The sequence below is a fragment of the Oncorhynchus keta genome, chromosome 19 (genome assembly GCF_023373465.1).
Source record: "Oncorhynchus keta strain PuntledgeMale-10-30-2019 chromosome 19, Oket_V2, whole genome shotgun sequence".
Taxonomy (NCBI): Eukaryota; Metazoa; Chordata; class Actinopteri; order Salmoniformes; family Salmonidae; genus Oncorhynchus; species Oncorhynchus keta.
In genome coordinates this window covers 56,586,816-56,605,932 of record NC_068439.1, presented here as the reverse complement: position 1 = coordinate 56,605,932, position 19,117 = coordinate 56,586,816, and the positions used below count along the sequence as shown (strand labels likewise).

The 19,117-nt window shown below is 40.9% G+C and overlaps 1 protein-coding gene across 2 annotated transcripts in view; it reads right to left on the bottom strand.

The window, feature by feature from the left end:
* LOC118398523 (guanylate-binding protein 1-like) overlaps positions 1–15,018 on the bottom strand; it is a 38,310-nt gene extending 23,292 nt beyond the window's left edge. The window contains exon 1 of one of the 2 annotated variants that reach the window (XM_052470843.1): positions 13,440–15,018. In XM_052470843.1, coding sequence (XP_052326803.1) covers positions 13,440–13,635 — 196 coding nt within the window. In that variant the 5' untranslated portion in view covers positions 13,636–15,018. The remainder of the gene's footprint in view (positions 1–13,439) is intronic. The other variant, XM_035793952.2, reaches the window with a different exon arrangement.
* Between the last annotated feature and the right edge of the window lie 4,099 nt (positions 15,019–19,117).

The following is a 19,117-nucleotide window of genomic DNA, read 5'->3' as shown; positions in this document are numbered from 1 at the left end:
CAGTTGAAATCACCTGGCCCTGATGGCCTGACAGTTGAAACCACCTGGCCCTGATGGCCTGACAGTTGAAATCACCTGGCCCTGATGGCCTGACAGTTGAAATCACCTGGCCCTGATGGCCTGACAGATGTAATCACCTGGCCCTGATGGCCTGACAGTTGAAATCCCCTGGCCCTGATGGCCTGACAGTTGAAATCACCTGGCCCTGATGGCCTGACAGATGAAATCACCTGGCCCTGATGGCCTGACAGTTGAATTCTATAGACACTTTTGGGAGTTACTAGAAGACCCGATTTTCAATATGTTTCAAGATTGCATTAAAAATGGGGAAATGGTCTCCACTAGGAAACAGGGCCTTATTTCATTGATTCCGAAGCCTGATAAAAGACCCTTCTCTCATTAACAATTGGAGACCAATTACTTTATTAAATGTTGATTACAAATTGATTGCTCTGGTTTATGCCAAAAGATTAAAGAAAGGAATTAGATACCATTATAAATGAGACTCAAACAGGATTTATGAAGGGCCGCCACATAAGCTCTAACATTAGTGTAGTCTTGGACCTTATAGATTATTCAGATGCGGTTGTCCTATTTCTGGACTTCTGTAAAGCCTTTGACACAATTGAACATTAATTTCTCTTTAGGTCTCGTAAACTTTTTGGATTTGGTTGTCAGCATCGTGTGTATAGGTGGCAGGGAAGTCAGGCGCAGGAGAGTCAAAATGAAGTGTAAATGGAGTCTTTTAATAAATGTCAACAGAACATGCTCCATAACACTAAAAGGTACAGACATGAAAAAACATGGGTATGAGGACCCGTCGCGCACCAACACAACAAAATAACAACACTGACAATAAAACAATCTCTGACAAAGACATGAGGGGTAACAGAGGGTTAAATACACAACAGGTAATGAATGGGATTGAAAACAGGTGTGTGGGAAGACAAGACAAAACCAATGGAAAATGAAAAATGGATCAATGATGGCTAGAAGACCGGTGACATCGAACGCCGAGCACCGCCCGAACAAGGAGAGGCAACGACTTCGGTAAAAGTCGTGACATTGGTGAAAATTTTATTAAAGTGATTCGCATGTTTTACAAAGATATAAATAGTTCTTTGCTACTAAACCTTAATACTTCCAAAATATTTAGTATCAACAGAAGTGTACGACAGGGATGCCCAATTTCGCCATTTTTATTCATTTTGGTTGTGGAACTTGTATCTTTAGATATTTTGAATAATGCACATTTGTATGGCTTAACCATTTTTAACAAAGAAATCTAAATGTTCCAACTGGCTTATGATACTACTCTTTTCTTTAGAGACAAAGACCAGGTCGCACATGCCCTTAATGCTGTAACTGCATTTTCTATTGCATCAGGATTAATGTTCAATGTTTCTAAATGTGAAATCTTATGTTTATTTGACTCTGATGATAAAGAAATAGAAAATATTCCTGTAAAGGACTGTGTTAAATATTTAGGAATACATCTGTCAAAAAACCACTTAGTCAGACAACATTTGAATTTCTCTCCTAAAATTATGAGAACAAAAAACATATTTAATAATTGTCTACAAAGAGATCTTTCTATACTTGGGAGAGTACTTCTGTCCAAGGCAGAAGGACTGTCTCATTTTGTGTATCCCTCATTATCGTTATGTGTAAATCCAGCTACTTGTAAAGAGATCAATAAGACCTTTCTTGACTTCATCTGGAAAAATAAGTCTCATGAACTAAAAAAATCTGTCCTTTCTAACAAAAGAGCTGAAGGCGGTCTAGAAGTGTTGGATTTTTTTACATTACATTTAAGTCATTTAGCAGGATTTTGTTGACATAAATAACACTTTCACGATAAACTGGTTGAAAAAATGTTTGATCGATACTGATTCAATATGGTATTTCATTTCAAATAATGTGTTTAATAAATTGGGAGGTCTGAAATGTAATTATATTCCTGAAAGATTACCTGCTAAATTGGCTCGGTTTCACCAACAAGCTTTAATGGCCTGGAAAACATGTTTCCTGCACAATTTTTCCCCTCATAAAGCTCTTTTGTGGAATAATTCAGACATAACTGTAAGGAATAAGTCATTGTTCTACCCCAGCTGGCATGAGAGGAATATTGACTTTGTTCTTGATATTTTCGACAACACGGGTAATATTCTCACACATGAACAATTTATAACATTGAAAGAGTTTTGTCGTGGAAATTTCCTCTATTTACCAAATCATGGGAGCAAACCACACACACAAGTCAGAGTTATTTATCAAAGTCCATCTTTAATTATATGAGCTCTATCACAATCCTGTGACTCTCAGGTAATTCAGTGTCTCTCAGTGATTTCTCTGAGAGCCCCTTCTGCATTGCAACTGCGATCCTTTAATAGCAAAGAACACACATAGTCAGACAGCATAGACATAATAAATCGTTCAGCTTTGTCTCCTTAGTCAAACCCCAGAACCATAAACCAATCCTCCATATCAACAGGCATATATCAAATTGTCATTTAGATACAACCAATTCTAAATACAACCAATCCTGGACAAACTCACAGAGAGGAGAATGATTGCTATAGGTTAAGATAGGGACAACATTAGAGGGAGCATAGAATGATTCCAGACACTGCCACCCTCCTTTACCCGCTTGGAAAAGTAGGGAGTGACTCCACACAGACACAGTGGAGCAAAAGATATGTTTACAAATGATGACACTTTGACCTCTCCCCTCTCTGCGGCCCATGCAACTTAGTCTTGACATAGAACAGATAACTGCAACCTCGCCACAGTATTATACAAAAATACCATTCTGATGAGAAGTAACTTACAAACATATGATGAATATAAAACATCTTACCTATGTTACCCACAAATTCGGATTATTTCCACAACAGTTTCCAATACCTTTCAGAGAGTTTATTTCTGTGATCCAAGCCGTTCCCAGTGGTCTAACTACACTTATGAAAACTCATCTAAATTTGGGGAATGATCACAAAGTTTATCCAGAACTCAGATTGGAAGGCGTGGGCTTACTTGAGAAAACTTGTTGTAATAACTTTATAAGATAAATTCTTCTTTCACAAAACCAACTTACACAGAGAGGAACGTTTTTCTGGAACATGCTTATTCCTGACATTGTCTGGAAAAATGCATGGTTAAGGCCTTACAAATACGGTATACCAAACAGTTAAGGAAGTGCACTTCAACATTTGACATAAGATATATCCATGTAATTCTATGATTTCCACATTTGTGGCTATTGATGATATCTGTGTTTTCTGTGAAAAAGAAGGTGAGGATCTGTCTCGTTTGTTTTTGAATGTAAATTTGTGGCAGAATTTTGGGAAAACCTTGCAAAGTACTTATTTACCATTATGAACACTGCCTATATTTTTTACATTAAATATATATTATGTTACTATTGCAATGATAACAAAACCACTGAGATGATTGTTATTCTTGTTGCCAAATACTTTATACACAAACAAAAATAACAAAATTCTTTACCAAAATTACATATTTTTCTGATTGAATTTAATTATCTTATTAAAACATTAACCCTAGTGAATAACAACAAGAATAAGAATAACAATAATAATATCTTCATGAATCATTATAATAAGATATTTTCAGAGTGAATATAATTGCACTTAAATTGTTTATTTTTTGTATTATTTTATTTATATTTTTTGTATGTTTGAGCATTGTTAATACCTGTGTTTGGTTTGCGAGACATGTTTGATGTAGAAATTTAAGTTGATTTTTGTATTATGAAAAAAAAAAAAAAAATTTAAGAAGCTAACACGGAACCCAAACCGGCTGCCCGCGTGCACCATCACCTCATTGGTTATACCAACGTGGGTGACTGAAAGACGAACAAGGTTGGTGGCGGTAATGTACCTAATTTATGAAAGTTGTCAATCGCAATATAAAGTCAAGAGAAGAAAAAGACTAGAAGGAGGAGAGATGATTAGAAATGAACAGGGCTCCGGGCAGCCGAGCGGAAATGGAGGAAAACTCGCCTCCCTGCGGACCTGGCATCCTTTCACTCCCTCCTCTCTACATTTTCCTCCTCTGTCTCTGCTGCTAAAGCCACTTTCTACCATTCTAAATTCCAAGCATCTGCCTCTAACCCTAGGAAGCTCTTTGCCACCTTCTCCTCCCTCCTGAATCCTCCCCCCTCCTCCCTCTCTGCAGATGACTTCGTCAACCATTTTGAAAAGAAGGTCGATGACATCCGATCCTCGTCTGCTAAGTCAAACGACACCGCTGGTTCTGCTCACACTGCCCTACCCTATGCTCTGACCTCTTTCTCCCCTCTCTCTCCAGATGAAATCTCGCGTCTTGTGACGGCCGGCCGCCCAACAACCTGCCCGCTTGACCCTATCCCCTCCTCTCTTCTCCAGACCATTTCCGGAGACCTTCTCCCTTACCTCACCTCGCTCATCAACTCATCCCTGACCGCTGGCTACGTCCCTCCCGTCTTCAAGAGAGCGAGAGTTGCACCCCTTCTGAAAAAACCTACACTCGATCCCTCCGATGTCAACAACTACAGACCAGTATCCCTTCTCTCTTTTCTCTCCAAAACTCTTGAGCGTGCCGTCCTTGGCCAGCTCTACCGCTATCTCTCTCAGAATGACCTTCTTGATCCAAATCAGTCAGGTTTCAAGACTAGTCATTCAACTGAGACTGCTCTTCTCTGTATCACGGAGGCGCTCCGCACTGCTAAAGCTAACTCTCTCTCCTCTGCTCTCATCCTTCTAGACTTATCGGCTGCCTTCGATACTGTGAACCATCAGATCCTCCTCTCCACCCTCTCCGAGTTGGGCATCTCCGGCGCGGCCCACGCTTGGATTGCGTCCTACCTGACAGGTCGCTCCTACCAGGTGGCGTGGCGAGAATCTGTCTCCTCACCACGCGCTCTCACCACTGGTGTCCCCCAGGGCTCTGTTCTAGGCCCTCTCTTATTCTCGCTATACACCAAGTCACTTGGCTCTGTCATAACCTCACATGGTCTCTCCTATCATTGCTATGCAGACGACACACAATTAATCTTCTCCTTTCCCCCTTCTGATGACCAGGTGGCGAATCGCATCTCTGCATGTCTGGCAGACATATCAGTGTGGATGACGGATCACCACCTCAAGCTGAACCTCAGCAAGACGGAGCTCCTCTTCCTCCCGGGGAAGGACTGCCCGTTCCATGATCTCGCCATCACGGTTGACAACTCCATTGTGTCCTCCTCCCAGAGCGCTAAGAACCTTGGCGTGATCCTGGACAACACCCTGACGTTCTCAACTAACATCAAGGCGGTGTCCCGTTCCTGTAGGTTCATGCTCTACAACATCCGCAGAGTACGACCCTGCCTCACACAGGAAGCGGCGCAGGTCCTAATCCAGGCACTTGTCATCTCCCGTCTTGATTACTGCAACTCGCTGTTGGCTGGGCTCCCTGCCTGTGCCATTAAACCCCTACAACTCATCCAGAACGCCGCAGCCCGTCTGGTGTTCAACCTTCCCAAGTTCTCTCACGTCACCCCGCTCCTCCGCTCTCTCCACTGGCTTCCAGTTGAAGCTCGCATCCGCTACAAGACCATGGTGCTCGCCTACGGAGCTGTGAGGGGAACGGCACCTCAGTACCTCCAGGCTCTGATCAGGCCCTACACCCAAACAAGGACACTGCGTTCATCCACCTCTGGCCTGCTCGCCTCCCTACCACTGAGGAAGTACAGTTCCCGCTCAGCCCAGTCAAAACTGTTCGCTGCTCTGGCCCCCCAATGGTGGAACAAACTCCCTCACGACGCCAGGACAGCGGAGTCAATCACCACCTTCCGGAGACACCTGAAACCCCACCTCTTCAAGGAATACCTAGGATAGGGTAAGTAAGGGTAAGTAAGGGTAAGTAATCCTTCTCACCCCCCCCCAACAAGATTTAGATGCAAGTGGCTGTTCCACTGGTTGTCATAGGTGTTTGCACCAATTTGTAAGTCGCTCTGGATAAGAGCGTCTGCTAAATGACTTAAATGTAAATGTAATGTAAATGATTCGGTTGACCATTTTATGTGTGGATTAATTGTTGGGGTAGAGGAACTTATGCATTTCAGGTAAAATAACAACTCAATGTTTATATCCCAGGACAAATTATCTAGCAACAGCAAGCTAGCTAAATAGGACAAATTAGCTAGCAACAGCAAGCTAGCTAAATAGGACAAATTAGCTAGCAAGTGCAAGCTAGCTAGCTGAATTGCCATAAAGGTTTAATGCTTTTTGACCTGTCTCCAAATGAATGTAATTGGTTCAGAGTTTGTTTGATATTTTTATCTGTGTGTCGTGATCACGTTTGGTGCCGGTCACAACTTGCAGACTTGTTTACGTGTTGCTGTGCGGTTTGTGCGTTTTATTGCCAACCTTACTTTGCTACCTGACAACTTTACGGTTTTTACTTTTTAATTACCGTTTATATTTTTGTTTTTTCCCTCACTCAACGTTCTCACTCCGGATGCTTTATCTGGACGTGGTTCGTCACGACCTCCAACAGCCGAAAATAAGTAATTCTAATTGCAGTCGCTGTACTCATAACATACAGGAGAACGATTGCTTTATGGCGAGGATAGCTCTGTTGCAAGCCCAGCTTCAGACGCAATCGTTAGGTAAGGGTAATTTCAGTGTAGGAAAGGATGAAACAGTGTCTGTGCCACCAGTAAGTTCAGATAGTAACGTTAGTATAAATCCCCCCGCACGGTCCTCGCAGCCAGACAACTTTCTCATGGTTTACTGGAGGGAAATGCTGTAGGAATGCTCAACACTTGCTCATTCAGCTGACAGTCGGAGTCGGAGTCTGAGGCTGTTGGGAAAATTATGATTAAATGACTGAACAAATCATTTTAAATGTAACTGTAACTAAGTAAACTTATACTCTGTTTTATTATATCTGATTAACAATATGAGTTCATAAGAAGGGATTGTGTGACATGGACAAGGAGTAATTAAAGTTAATGAACACCATTCTAACTAGGAAGAAACAAATGGGTTGGGGACTGTGTAAACACATAAGGTCGTTAGCCTATGGTTGACCCTACAGAAACTTAGCTCTGGGGTTGTTAGATAAGACAGTGAGTGCATTCCTAAGTTTTCTGTTAATTAGAACTGTCAGCTCAGTGGTGATCGATAATGTTGAGGGGTCAAAAGTTATCTAGGAGTGTGTTAGGAAGTTAGAATGAACTTTTCACCTCACTTTGTCTCGGTCGAGAGGAGGGAATTCTGTTAAAGCAATGAAATGACATCATGATCTGTATATAAACTGTTGCTCGTGGTTAAGTGTCAACGCACTCCGAGAATAAATTCTGTTACCTATTATTGAAAGACTGGTCTGCGTCTATTTTATGCAAACAAGAATCTTAGAAATTCTCATAAAATAGATTAAGGGTCTTCAATTGATGAAAGCACATTGGCATAATTAAATTACGGTAACAGAGGCCGAGCCTTCTCTTGTCTCTACTCCTCTTGTTACGGGGTCTGAGACGCCGAAGCTTCCCACCATTAGCTCTGACAAATTGAAAACCCTAGTCATTGGCGACTCCATTACCCACAGTATTAGACTAAAAATGAATCATCCAGCGATCATACACTGTTTACCAGGGGGCAGGGCTACCGACGTTAAAAACTTCTTGTAACTAGGGGGCAGTATTTTCATTTTTGGAAAAATGATGCTAGAATATGCATATAATTGACAGCTTAGGATAGAAAACACTGTAAAGTTTCCAAAACTGTAAAAATATTGTCTGTGAGTATAACAGAATTGATATTGCTGTCGAAAGCCTGAGAAAAATCCAATCCGGAAGTGAGTCAATCACCACCTTCCGGAGACACCTGAAGCCCCACCTCTTTAAGGAATACCTAGGATAGGATAAGTAATCCATCTCACCCCCCTAAAGATTTAGATGCACTATTGTAAAGTGGCTGTTCCACTGGATGTCATAAGGTGAATGCACCAATTTGTAAGTCGCTCTGGATAAGAGCGTCTGCTAAATGACTTAAATGTAAATGTAAATGACTCATGTTTTGAAAGCTCTGCGTTCCGATGCGTCCCTATTGAGCAGTGAATGGGCTATCAACCAGATTCCTTTTTCTTCGTATTCACCAAGGTGTCTACAGCATTTTGACGTAGTTTCACGCATTTATGTTGAAGAATGAGCGTAAGCGACTATATTGCGTAAGTGGTCACCTGATGGCTCTCAGAGTGATTCTTGCGTAAAATACAGATTTTTCCTCTCGGTCCTACTGAAAAGCCAATTGTCCCGGTGGATATATTATTGAATAGATATTTGAAAAACACCTTGAGGAATGATTATAAACAACATTTGCCATTTTTCTGTCGATATTATGGAGGTAATGTTGAATATTTTTCGGCATTTTCGTGACCGCAATTTCCGGTCGATTTCTCAGCCAAACGTGAAGAACAAACAGAGCTATTTCGCCTACAAAAATAATATTTTTGGAAAAAAGGAACATTTGCTATCTAACTGGGAGTCTCGTGAGTGAAAACATCCGAAGCTCATCAAAGGTAAATTATTTAATTTGATTGCTTTTCTGATTTTCGTGACCAGGTTTCCTGCTGCTAGCTAGGCAAAATGCTATGCTAGGCTATCGATAAACTTACACAATTGTTTGTCTTGCTTTGTCTGTAAAGCATATTTTCAAAATCTGAGATGACAGGGTGATTAACAAAAGGCTAAGCTGTGTTTCAATATATTTCACTTCTGATTTCATGAATCTGAATATTTTCTAGTAATATTTATGTCCGTTGCATTATGCTAATTAGTGTCAGATGATGATTACGCTCCCGGATCCGGGATGGGTAGTTACAACAGGATTTATTAAGGCTAATCTGAAGATGGTGTTGGCTAAAGCTAAAACTGTCGAGTGTAGAGAGTATAGAGATATCGTTATCCACGTCGGCACCAACGATGTTAGGATGAAACAGTCAGAGTTCACCAAGCGCAACATAGCTACAGTGTGTAAATCAGCTAGAAAGATGTGTCGGCATCTAGTAATTGTCTCTGAGTCCCCTCCCAGATAGGGGGAGTGATGAGCTCTACAGCAGAGTCTCACAACTCAATCGCTGGTTGAAAACTGTTTTCTGCCCCTCCCAAAAGACAGATAATTGGCCCTCTTTCTGGGACTCACCCACAAACAGGACCAAGCCTGGCCTGCTGAGGACTGACGGACTCCATCCTAGCTGGAGGTGTGCTCTCATCTTATCTACCAACATAGACAGGGCTCTAACTCCTCTAGCTCCACAATGAAATAGGGTGCAGGCCAGGCAGTAGGCTGTTAGCCAGCCTGCCAGCTTAGTGGAGTCTGCCACAAGCACAGTCAGTGTAGTCAGCTCAGCTATCCCCATTGAGACTGTGCCTCGACCTGGGTTGGGCAAAATTGCCTTAGCAATCTCACTAGGATAAAGAACTCCTCCATTCCTGTCATTATTGATAGAGATCGTGATACCTCACATCTCAGAATAGGGCAACTTAATGTTAGATCCCTTACTTCAAAGGCAATGAACTAATCGCTGATCATAATCTTGATGTAATTGGCCTGACTGAAACATGGCTTAAGCCTGATGAATTTACTGTGTTAAATGAGGCCTCGCCTCCTGGTTACACTAGTGACCATATCCCCCGTGCATCCCGCAAAGGCGGAGGTGTTGCTAAACATTTAAAATGGCTAATTTCAATTTACCCCCAACCCAAAAATGACATTTTCGTCTTTTGAACTTCTAGTCATGAATGTCTTAATGTTTTTCCTCATAATCCTGGACTATCGGACCACCATTGTATTATGTTTGCAATTGCAACAAATAATCTGCTCAGACCCCAACCAAGGAGCATCAAAAGTCGTGCTATAAATTCACAGATAATACAAAGATTCCTTGATGCCCTTACAGACTCCCTATGCCTACCCAAGGATGTCAGAGGACAAAAATCAGTTAACCACCTAACTGAGGAACTCAATTTAACCTTGCGCAATACCCTAGATGCAGTTTCACCCCTAAAAAGTAAAAACATTTCTCATAAGAAACTAGCTCCCTGGTATACAGAAAATACCTGAGCTCTGAAGCAATCTTCCAGAAAATTGGAACGGAAATGGCGCCACACCAAACTGGAAGTCTCCCGACTGGCTTGGACCGTGCAGTACCGAAGAGCCCTTACTGCTGCTCAATCATCCTATTTTTCCAACTTAATTGAGGAAAATAAGAACAATACAACATGTATTTTTGATACTGTTGCTAAGCTCAGTAAAAAGCAGCATTCCCCACGTGAGGATGGCTTTCACTTCAGCAGTAATAAATTCATGAACTTCTTTGAGGAAAAGATCATGATTATTAGAAAGCTAATTACGGCCTCCTCTGCCAGGACCTAGGATCAAGAGAGACACTCAAGTGTTTTAGTACTATATCTCTTGACACAATGATGAAAATAATCATGGCCTCTAAACCTTCAAGCTGCTTCCTGTGCTTGGCCCTCCTATGTTGAACATAATAAACGGCTCTCTATCCACCAGATGTTTACCAAACTCACTAAAAGTGGCATTAATAAAGCCTCTCTTGAAAAAGCCAAACCTTGACCCAAAAAATATAAAAAACTATCTGCCTATATCGAATCTTCCATTCCTCTCAACATTTTTAGAAAAGGCTGTTGCGCAGCAACTCACTGCCTTCCTGAAGACAAACAATGTATACGAAATGCTTCAGTCTGGTTTTAGACCCCATCATAGCACTGAGACTGCACTTGTGAAGGTGGTAAATGGCCTTTTAATGGCATCAGACCGAGGCGCTGCATCTGTCCTCGTGCTCCTAGACCTTAGTGATGCTTTTGATACCATCGATCACCACATTCTTTTGGAGAGATTGGAAACCCAAATTGGTCTACATGTACAAGTTCTGGCCTGGTTTATATCTTATCTGTCAGAAAGGTATCAGTTTGTCTCTGTGAATGGTCTGTCCTCTGACAAATCAACTGTAAATTTCGGTGTTCCTCAAGGTTCCGTTTTAGGACCACTATTGTTTTCACTATATATTTGACCTCTTGGGGATGTCATTCGAAAACATGATGTTAACTTGCACTGCTATGCGGATGACACACAGCTGAAACATGGTAAAGCCCCAAAATTGCCCTCGCTAGAAGCCTGTGTTTCAGACATAAGGAAGTGGATGGCTGCAAACTCTACTTTTAAACTCGGACAAAACAGAGATGCTTGTTCTAGGTCCCAAGAAACAAAGAGATCTTCTGTTGAATCTGACAATTAATCTTAATGGTTGTACAGTCGTCTCAAATAAAACTGTGAAGGACCTCGGCGTTACTCTGGACCCTGATCTCTCTTTTGAAGAACATATCAAGACTGTTTCAAGGACAGCTTTTTTCCATCTACGTAACATTGCAAAAATCAGAAACTTTCTGTCCAAAAATGATGCAGAAAAATGTATCCATGCTTTTGTTACTTCTAGGTTAGACTACTGCAATGCTCTACTTTCCGGCGACCCGGATAAAGCACTAAATAAACTTCAGTTAGTGCTAAATACTGCTGCTAGAATCCTTACCAAACAATTTGATCATATTACTCCAGTGCTAGCCTCCCTACACTGGCTTCCTGTCAAGGCAAGGGCTGATTTCAATGTTTTACTGCTAACCTACAAAGCATTACATGGGCTTGCTCCTACCTATCTCTCTGATTTGGTCCTGCCGTACATACCTACATGTACGCTACAGTCACAAGACGCAGGCCTCCTAATGTTCCCTAGAATTTCTAAGCAAACCGCTGGAGGCAGGGCTTTCACCTATAGAGCTCAATTCTTATGGAATGGTCTGCCCACCCATGTTAGAGACGCAAACTAGGTCTCAACCTTTAAGTCTTTACTGAAGACTCATCTCTTCAGTGGGTCATATGATTGAGTATAGTCTGGCCCAGGAGTGTGAAGATGAACGGAAAGGCTCTGGAGCAACGATCCACCCTTGCTGTCTCTGCCTGGCCGGTTCCCCTCTTTCCACTGGGATTCTCTGCCTCTAACCCTATTACAGGGGCTGAGTCACTGGCTTACTGGTGCTCTTTCATGCCGTCCCTAGGAGGGGTGCGTCACTTGAGTGGGTTGAGTCACTGATGTGATCTTCCTGTCTGGGTTGGCGCACCCCCTTGGGTTGTGCCGTGGCGGAGATCTTTGTGGGCTATACTCGGCCTTGTCTCAGGATGGTAAGTTGGTGGTTGAAGATATCCCTCTAGTGGCGTGGGGGCTGTGCTTTGGCAAAGTGGGTGGGGTTATATCCTTCCTGTTTGGCCCTGTCCGGGGGTATTATCAGATGGGGCCACAGTGTGTCCTGACCCCTCCTGTCTCAGCCTCCAGTATTTATGCTGCAGTAGTTTATGTGTCGGGGGGCTAGGGTCAGTTTGTTATATCTGGAGTACCTCTCCTGCTCTCTTTCTCTCTTTCTTTCTCTCTCTCAGAGGACCTGAGCCCTAGGACCATGCCTCAGGACTACCTGGCATGATGACTCCTTGTTGTCCCCAGTCCACCTGGCCATGCTGCTGCTCCAGTTTCAACTGTTCTGCCTGCGGCTATGGAATCCTGACCTGTTCACCGGACGTGCTACCTGTCCTAGACCTATTATTTGACCATGCTGGTCATTTATGAACATTTGAACATCTTGGCCATGTTCTGTTATAATCTCTACCCGGCACAGCCAGAAGAGGACTGGCCACCCCTCATAGCCTGGTTCCTATCTAGGTTTCTTCCTAGGTTTTGGCCTTTCTAGGGAGTTTTTCCTAGCCAACGTGCTTCAACACCTGCTTGCTGTTTGGGGTTTTAGTCTGGGTTTCTGTACAGCACTTTGAGATATCAGCTGATGTACGAAGGGCTATATACATTTTCATTGATTTGATTTGGGGGGACAAAACAAATTTATGCACGATGGCGCAGCCGGTTTGTATTCTGTGTAAGTGCAAACTACTGGGGCGAATTCAGTGAAGTGTGCAAGTATTTGTGTGCAAGTATTCCATTTGCTGCGGAAATCTCACAAAATCATATAATGCATGGAAAACCTAGAGAATATCAGTAGCTACTGTATGTGTTGTATTTGGGGAACCTAATACCCCTAAATGTCTTACAGCCTTATTATGGGGTCGGATTTGAGAGTGTTGTCAGCAAAACAAAATCAATGTTGATTTTAGAAAGCATATGTCGATCCTGATGGAGCAGCTGTAGAGTTTCAAATTCCTGTGCGTAAGAACTGGCAAGCAGAGCCTCTACAGTACATTCTGAGGCATCTAAGGAAATGTGCTATATACTGTAGACTGTCAGACCCTAATAATCACTAACCAGGCCTACTACCAGCGTAGAATAATATATTGTATTAGGTAATAAATCAAGGTAATAATTAATGTGCCCACCTTTGTTCGTCCCAGCCAGTTTGTTCATGAGGTATGACTTGCCGGTGCGGTACAGGCCGACCACTGCCACCACTACCACATGCTGCTCAATCTGGCTCAGGGTTTCCAGTGCGCTGCGGACCACACACAGTTTCCCGTCACTGTCGTTCTCAATTAGACACACTGGCCCCTTCATGGACACCGTTTGGCCTGCCATTACTTTGTCCTATAGAAACACACTGGCAAAGACACAAACAAATAACAATATAAACACAACAAATAAACGGTCTTTATTTTGTTTGGGGGATCAGACAAATACAACATTCTCCCAGTGCAGTAATACAGGATGTGTGATTTAGTATGCTGGTACGCCTTATCATACTGGTACAGTGCCTTCTGAAAGTATTCACACCCCTTGACTTTTTCCACACCCCTTGACTTTTTCCACATTTTGTTGTGTTACTGCCTGAATTTACATTTGATTAAATTGAGATTGAATAACACCCCATAGGAATCAACAATACCCCATAATGTCAAAGTGGAATGATGTTTATTTTTTTCTTAACTAAAAATAAAAAGTTTAAGTCAATAAGTATTTAACCCCTTTGGTATGGCAAGCCTAAATAGGTTAAGGGGTAAAACCTTGCTTAACATGTCACATAGTAAGTTGCATGGACACCCCTCTGTGTGCAATAATAGTGTTTAACATGATTTATGACTATGACTATGATTAATTACTATGTACCCCACACATACAATTATCTGTAAGATCCCTCAGTCAAGCAGTGAATTTCAAATACAGCTTCAACCACAAATACCAGGGAGGTTTCCCAATGCCTTGCAAAGAAGGAAACATATTGATAGATGAGTTTTAAAAAAAGCAGATATTGAATATCCCTTTGAGAATGGTGATGTTATTCATTACATTTTACATTTACATTACATTTAAGTCATTTAGCAGACGCTCTTATCCAGAGCGACTTACAAATTGGTGCATTCACCTTATGACATCCAGTGGAACAGCCACTTTACAATAGTGCATCTAAATCTTTTAGGGGGGGGGGGATGAGAAGGATTACTTATCCTATCCTAGGTATTCCTTAAAGAGGTGGGGTTTCAGGTGTCTCCGGAAGGTGGTGATTGACTCCGCTGTCCTGGCGTCGTGAGGGAGTTTGTTCCACCATTTTGGCCTGTACGGAATAAAAAATATTCCAAAACATGCATACTCTTTGCAACAAGGCACTAAAGTAATACTACAGGAAATGTGGCAAAGCAAATAACTTTTTGTCCTGAATACAAAGTTTTATGTTGGGGCAAATCCAATACAACACATTACTGAGTACCACTCTCCATTATTTTAAGCATTGTGGAGGTTGCATCATGTTATGGGTATGCTTGTAATGGTTAAGGACTGGGGAGTTTTTTCAGGATAAAAAATACATGGAATGGAGCTAAGCACAGGCAAAATCCTAGTGGAAAACCTGGTTCTGTGTGCTTTGCACCAGACACTGGGAGATGAATTCACCTTTCAGCAGGACAATAACCTAGAAAACAAGGCCAAATCTACACTGGAGTTGCTTACCAAGAAGATTGTGAATGTTCCCGAGGTCTGACTTAAATCTGCATGAAAATCTATGGCAAGACCTGAAAATGTTTATTTTTATTTTTTTAAAGATGATTTATTTAATCTTTATTTAACTAGGCAAGTCGATTAAGAAAAGCTCTTAGAAACCTACCCAGAAGAACTCACAGCTGTAATGACTGCCAAATGTGATTCTAACATATATTGATTGACTCGGGTTGAATACTTCTCTTATAAAGATACTATATTAGCATTTTGCTTTAAAAACATTGTTTTTATGTAAAACATTTTTTTCTCATATTGACATTACAGAGTATTTTGTGTAGATCGTTGACCAAAAACTACAATTAAATTCAATTTTAATCCCACTTTGTAACACAACTAAATGTGGAAAAAGTCAAGGTGTGTGAATACTTTCTGAAGGCCCCAATTCTGAGTTGAAGTATTTGGAACTTGCAATATTATAATATGCCTCCCCATTTATTTGAAATATGATGGTTATTTTTGATAACTCTGGACAAATTTATGCTCACACAAAATGTCCTCCTGAAGTTAGACCCGGAGCAGAGATGAAGAAATGGTCCCCACTTATATTGATCAGGCCACCCTACATAAAAAGTACTACAGTTTACTACAGAATATTACAGTACTTACTATAGAATTCTTTAGTGAACTGTAGTATACTGTAGAACACAATACTATACACTTTAGTATCCCTTGATCATGTGTAGTACTTACTATAGAATTGCGGAGTATACTGTAGAATACTATACCACACACTGTAGTATCCTTCGGTCATGTGTAGTACTTACTGTATAATTCTGTAGTAAAATGTAGCATACGATACTACACATTGTAGTATCCTTTAAACATGTGTACTACTTACTATAGAATTTTGCAGTATATTGTAGTAAACTGTAGTATACTGTAGAATATTATACTACACAATGTATAATCCCTTGATCATGTGTAGTACTTACAATATAATTTTGCAATATACTGTAGAATACTACACCCTGTAGTATCCCTCTATCATGTGTAGTACTCACTGTAGAAAACTGTAGCATACAATACTACACACTGTAGTATTCCTCAATCATGTGTATTACCTACCAGTGATTGAAGTTATTGAACATCCACTCGTCCCCCGCAATATAATTCTACTACGTTGCACTCTGGCTCTGCCTGCAACAAAATTGCAGACTCAATCTGGCAAAGTTAGATTTGTTTTTGTTTGTTGCATTGAAAAAGGCTGATATAATGTTGATTCAATAACAGAAAAAACATTGATCTACACTACCAGTCAAAAGTTTTAGAACACCTACTCATTCAATGGTTTTTCTTTATTTTTTACTATTTTCTACATCAAAACTATGAAATAACACATATCATGTAGTAACCAAAAAATTTGAAGTTACCTATACATTTCAATTGCGATATTAACGTGGATCTTCCGGGCTACAGATTGAATCTAGCCCATGGTCTGCGAATTCTGTTGGAATAAACTGAAAATGAAAATAGAATTGACTAGTTATTATATATCTCAATGGACTAGATTCCATTGTCATTGTAGCCTATAATGGACTGATAAAGCAGGCTACTATTTTATTCTGCTATGATATTCAACAATGTTACAGACAGGCCAACCAATGTCAGACAGTAAAAACAAGGACATATAAGTAGCCTACACTATATAGATACAGGATATACAAATAAAGTGTATCATTTTGATTACACCTCATGGTCCATCTAGTGGTCTGTAAAGTGCTAGTACACGAGGGAAAGAGAGTGCAGAGATATATGGGGCATGGGTTATGAAAAGTTCCGGGTTTGCACTGCTATGTTTTTTAGGAGTCTTGTCCTGATTGTTAGTGCTCTGTAAACACCTTCAGGAGAATACAAGTACCCTTCATCTGAAGGGAGCTTGTTGAGAACGTGTGAGGGTATGCATTTTGACAGGATCAGACAAGATGAAAGTGATTAAAATGGAAATTTCATGAGAGTGGCTTGTACCACTGTGTCACATGTTCCTTTAAACACACGAGCCATCCAATCCAGGTCATGTTCAGTAGTCTGGTAAAGTAGCACCACCCATAAAGTCACCTACACAATAAAATGAATCGGTTAAATCCAAACATATCCACAAAATAAAGTGAGAGTAGTGACTGTTTGCTGAAGGTGGCCTTGGTTCAATAGTGTTTATTACAACCCTGCACTAACTGCATAATCTGGGGAAAGGTTGTGATGAATGAATAGGGTCCAGCAGAGCAGTATCAGGCGATGGCCCTATTGTTGATTTATGGGCACCATAAAGAGGCATTTGAATTAAGTAGGCCTCTAGTCTTAGCCAGAGAGTGGTGAGAGAGAGAATAGGAAGAAGAGAGATGGGGTAGGTAAAAAGCAAAGGGAATAAAAAGGAGGGACAGACAGACAGATTTAATGTATGTGCTCTCTGACACCTGGAGTTGCATGGGAAACGGTCCAGGAACAAAGGACAATGACAAAGGACCAGTCAGCTCATCCTCCTCTGATGGGCTAAAATGTATCTCTGCTATAGTATCCAGAGGACTATAGAATGAAATGTCGGAGCTAGAAACACAGGCATTTCGCTACAACATCTGCTAAACACGTGTATGTGACAAATAAAATTTGATTTGATCTCTGTGGTTACTTGTGTCTGTACAGGGTGAAGTCTGAATTACTATATGCAAAAAGGTTTTATGGTCCTCTCAGGAGTTGTCTTATTTACTTCGGTCTCATTCCCCACACAAGCATTTCAATCACAGGAGGTCGGTGGCACCTTAATTGGGGAGAATGGGCTCGTAGTGATGGCTGGAGCGGAATTGGTGGAATGGTATCAAATGCATCAAACACATAGTTTCCATGTGTTTGATACCATTCCATTTACTCCGTTTCAGCCATTATTATGAGCCGTCTTCCCCTCAGCAGCCTCCACTGATTTCAATGCTGCGACATCCCATCGAGATTGAGTCTGGGAGTGTTAAGGTTACTGTAAACTTGGTATTGTTTGATTGGTCAATGGTGGTTGGTTTTGGGTTGAAAAGTTATACCTTCATTTGTTATAAAAGGAATGAAATGCCTTTGTTCTCTCTCTTATCCTGTATCCAGTCCATGGAGGAAGGTTGTATGATCAATTATAATTTCGTAGGCTTCTAGGCCTCTGATCTAGTAGGCATCTCTTTGTTCATGCTTTGTCCTGTAAATTCAATCTATATACTTGAAATAATGCCTTGTAATGTTTGTTAATGCTTGTAACTGAAGCTTTATGCATTGTATGTGTATCCATTCATTGTACAATGTTAATTAAATATCGGCCTTTGATATAGACCATTCTCAGAGAAATTCTTGCTAGTCTATGTCAACTCATTGTCTAATGCTTGCGTGTATATTTTAATTATCTTTATGGAGTCAGATAAACATTTTAATAGGCTAACTGCTTAGTCTTATTACGAGTCACATTAGAGGTATATATAATATCGTATATACTGTATATACACATGTCAAATATTACTGCCCACGACACAGACTCTAAACTCATTATGAGTTTAAATCTTATGTATTTCCTTAGTAAAAATGTTTTAGTAAAAAGTAGGGTCACTATCTGTATTTAGGCATTCTGTCCCACTGAATCTTAGGTCATTTGATTAGTCAAGAGCACACTCTGTTTTGATTATAGAACCATTTGGTATTCAGTTTAATAACCTCTGGCATCATTGGCCTTTTTAGTACTCTAATGCTCTAACGCACAGATTCATGCCCACCAGCCCATGGTTCAATGAGACAAAAGCTGCATCTCCTCTTTTGTGGAATCTGAAACAGATATCTCTTATTTGCCTGGATGAGTTGCTAGCTGATAGGTCCCTGAAACGGAATTATCTTTGCCATGACAGTGTTTGACAAAGTTTGATCCATTTTGTTAACTTGTGACCTGATTGGAAGGGGGGTTAGGGGCAGATTGAAAGGGATTATTTTCCATTTCATAACCCATGAATGGGACTCAAACAATATATGGATAACATGAGTTGGACAGGTAAATATTTGCGTTCCATCTCCATCATTCACAGAATAGGAGTAAATATTACAGTGCATATTATTA